The sequence below is a fragment of the Sinocyclocheilus grahami genome, unplaced genomic scaffold, assembly GCF_001515645.1.
Source record: "Sinocyclocheilus grahami isolate Dianchi unplaced genomic scaffold, SAMN03320097.WGS_v1.1 scaffold3918.1, whole genome shotgun sequence".
NCBI lineage: Eukaryota > Metazoa > Chordata > Actinopteri > Cypriniformes > Cyprinidae > Sinocyclocheilus > Sinocyclocheilus grahami.
This window is the reverse complement of record NW_015508951.1, coordinates 11,480-13,894: the sequence shown is the minus strand read 5'-3', so window position 1 is coordinate 13,894 and position 2,415 is coordinate 11,480. Positions and strand designations below refer to the sequence as shown.

Sequence of the window (2,415 nt, the reverse complement as noted above, 5' to 3'; positions counted from 1 at the left end):
GGGATATTATTATTGGAAGCCTGACTACTTCACCCACTAATAATCAGGATGCTTATGTAAATACACCTGACATTCAATGAATAAACATGATACTCTCCCTTGGTTAATGGGCAAACAGAGCTGTACAAAATAAATAAAACTACACTTCATTTCCTTAAACTACCTTAAGCTTAAACACACACATTCTTATGGCAAATGTAGGTATGCAACCAATTTATTTCCAGCACAATCTGAAGCTACGACTGCTGTAAAAATCTCTTCCCTCCTTAAACATGCAAATACTACACAAATCTGCTCATGCCACTGACCAGGTTGATCTCATTGGCTGCCATGCCAACACACTGTAAATAGTGACTTTAGACTGCTTTCATTTATGATTATTACAGAGCAGACAAGCAAATGTCCTGGATTCAAACAACCCAGGAAGAGAAATGTAACTCAATCTGTGCTTTAGAATTTAAGCAATAAAGCGCATTGTAAAAGACTCTGGGCTGGTTGCAAAAAGCTTCCTGGTTTCATTTTACTCAGGGATGCCTGAAAATCTGATTAAAATTCAGCTTTTCAGTGCAAAACATCTGAAACCCCAATAGTTTGTGGAGAAGCTCACCATCTATCTCATTCCTCAAGGCTTCCTCCATCCCTGAGTCACTGTTCTTGATTATGACATCACTGGATGAAACCGAGGAAGCTGGTCGTCCTTTGGGAGTGGACCACAAATTCTCACGTTCCCATGGAAACAAAGAGGAGGGGGTGGACGGTTCCGATTGACGGATGTGTTGCCGAAGGGGTGGGGATTTATGAGGTTGCTGTGGAAACGGGGAGGTAGCCCCGCCCGCCGATGGCTTGGGGACGTCTCCAAACTGCAGCTGCTGCTACAACAGACAGATCACAGACAAATGAGTCAGGAATTATATTCATAAACAACATATTTCTTATTAAGAGGTTGCTCTTAAAAATATACGTGACTTACTCTGGCATGCTGTGTTTTGCTTTCACTCTCCACTCTGAAACCACCTGAAGAGTTAAACAGGTTATAACAACAGCAAAAGAATAATGATGAATAGATCTTTCTAGATGCATCCCATATGCTAAAAAACATACGAACATGCACACAAAGATCAAATCAGAATGAGACAATGCAATCACACATTGTACCATGCAATCAGTCCACTCTTGCATGGTACAATGCCAACACTCTTTCCCCTACTTAATCAGGGGATACATTTTGCATTCTTTGAAGTAGAGTCAGAGACAAAAAAGTGAGAAAAAGGAATGGACTGAGCGTGAAGGATGCTACCGTTGTTGTCCCAGGGAGAGCTCATGTTCCAACAAGGTGTGGAAAACAACATGGATTCCCCAGAGCCATTTCCCTTATGCTGCTTTTCCAGCTCCGCCTCAAGCCTACATGCAGAGAAAGAGATGGTGCTTGTTATAGGTTGATATATACAACAGAGTAATGGGGCAAACAAGTTACACAAAAACAAATTTAAATTCTTATTGGTGCTACTAGTAGTACAGAAATCACTACTGCACCTTAGAGCTGACTATTGTCAGTTATCTCGTGATACAGTCCCCATAACAGGTGCCACACCAGGGTTATTTTAGGATTATGTGTATAGTATTATATTATTTATTAATATTTTAAATTAGCTTTTATTTATTTTTTCTCAGTTCTCTTTTAGGAGAGAAACTGTAGGTTAAGCAACTTTGTTATGTGCTTTTGTCATCTTTATTCGTTTTTTTTTTTTCATTTCACTTTTAGTACTTCAAATTAAACATTTTATTTCATTTAGTTCAAGACAACATTTCTCATTTTTGTTTACATTTGTAAAGTTTAAGGTTTTCATTACATTTTTCTTTTATTTCAGCTTCATTACAAATAAAGAAAACTATTTTATATAGTTATATATTTAACAAAACACAGTATTAGGTTTAAGTAACAAATGTACTGAAATGTTATCTCTTTAGAAAACAGCAATAACCAGGAACTTATTAAAAATACAGGAAATCTCCACTTTAAAGACACACACCACATAAAAAGAAAATTAATTTTCCTTTTTGGGTGAAGTATTTCTTTAAGGGACATTCATATTGACAGTGATGTGCAGCAACAAAGCAACCAGAAGTCATTCATTTTTAATGAGAGTGGGTGATGAGGCACACTAAACACCAGAGACCCTTGGCTATAAGTTAAATTTTATGCAAATACACAGCTACAACCAATGAAATTGCAGGATGTGGCTGTCACATGATCCACTTCCTAATACAAAAAATTTGAGTGTGGGTGACTGGTTGGAGTGTGCGATATTCCCGTTTATATAACGGCAACTTCTCTGATTGGTGGCTCTCTCTTTAGGATAGTGGGACTCCAATGGCGCTTTTCCACTGCGTGGTATGACTCGGCTCGGTTTGCGT

The 2,415-nt window shown here is 38.1% G+C and overlaps 1 protein-coding gene across 1 annotated transcript in view; it reads right to left on the bottom strand.

The window, feature by feature from the left end:
* LOC107576550 (centromere protein F-like) overlaps positions 1-2,415 on the bottom strand; it is a gene marked incomplete at its 3' end in the record, with an annotated part of 7,357 nt that overhangs the window by 3,766 nt on the left and 1,176 nt on the right. The window contains exons 2-4 of the mRNA XM_016262712.1: positions 1,298-1,401; positions 971-1,014; positions 608-872 (exon numbers count right to left, since the gene is read on the bottom strand). Of these exons, the coding sequence (XP_016118198.1) occupies positions 608-872; positions 971-1,014; positions 1,298-1,401 (413 nt within the window). The remainder of the gene's footprint in view (positions 1-607; positions 873-970; positions 1,015-1,297; positions 1,402-2,415) is intronic.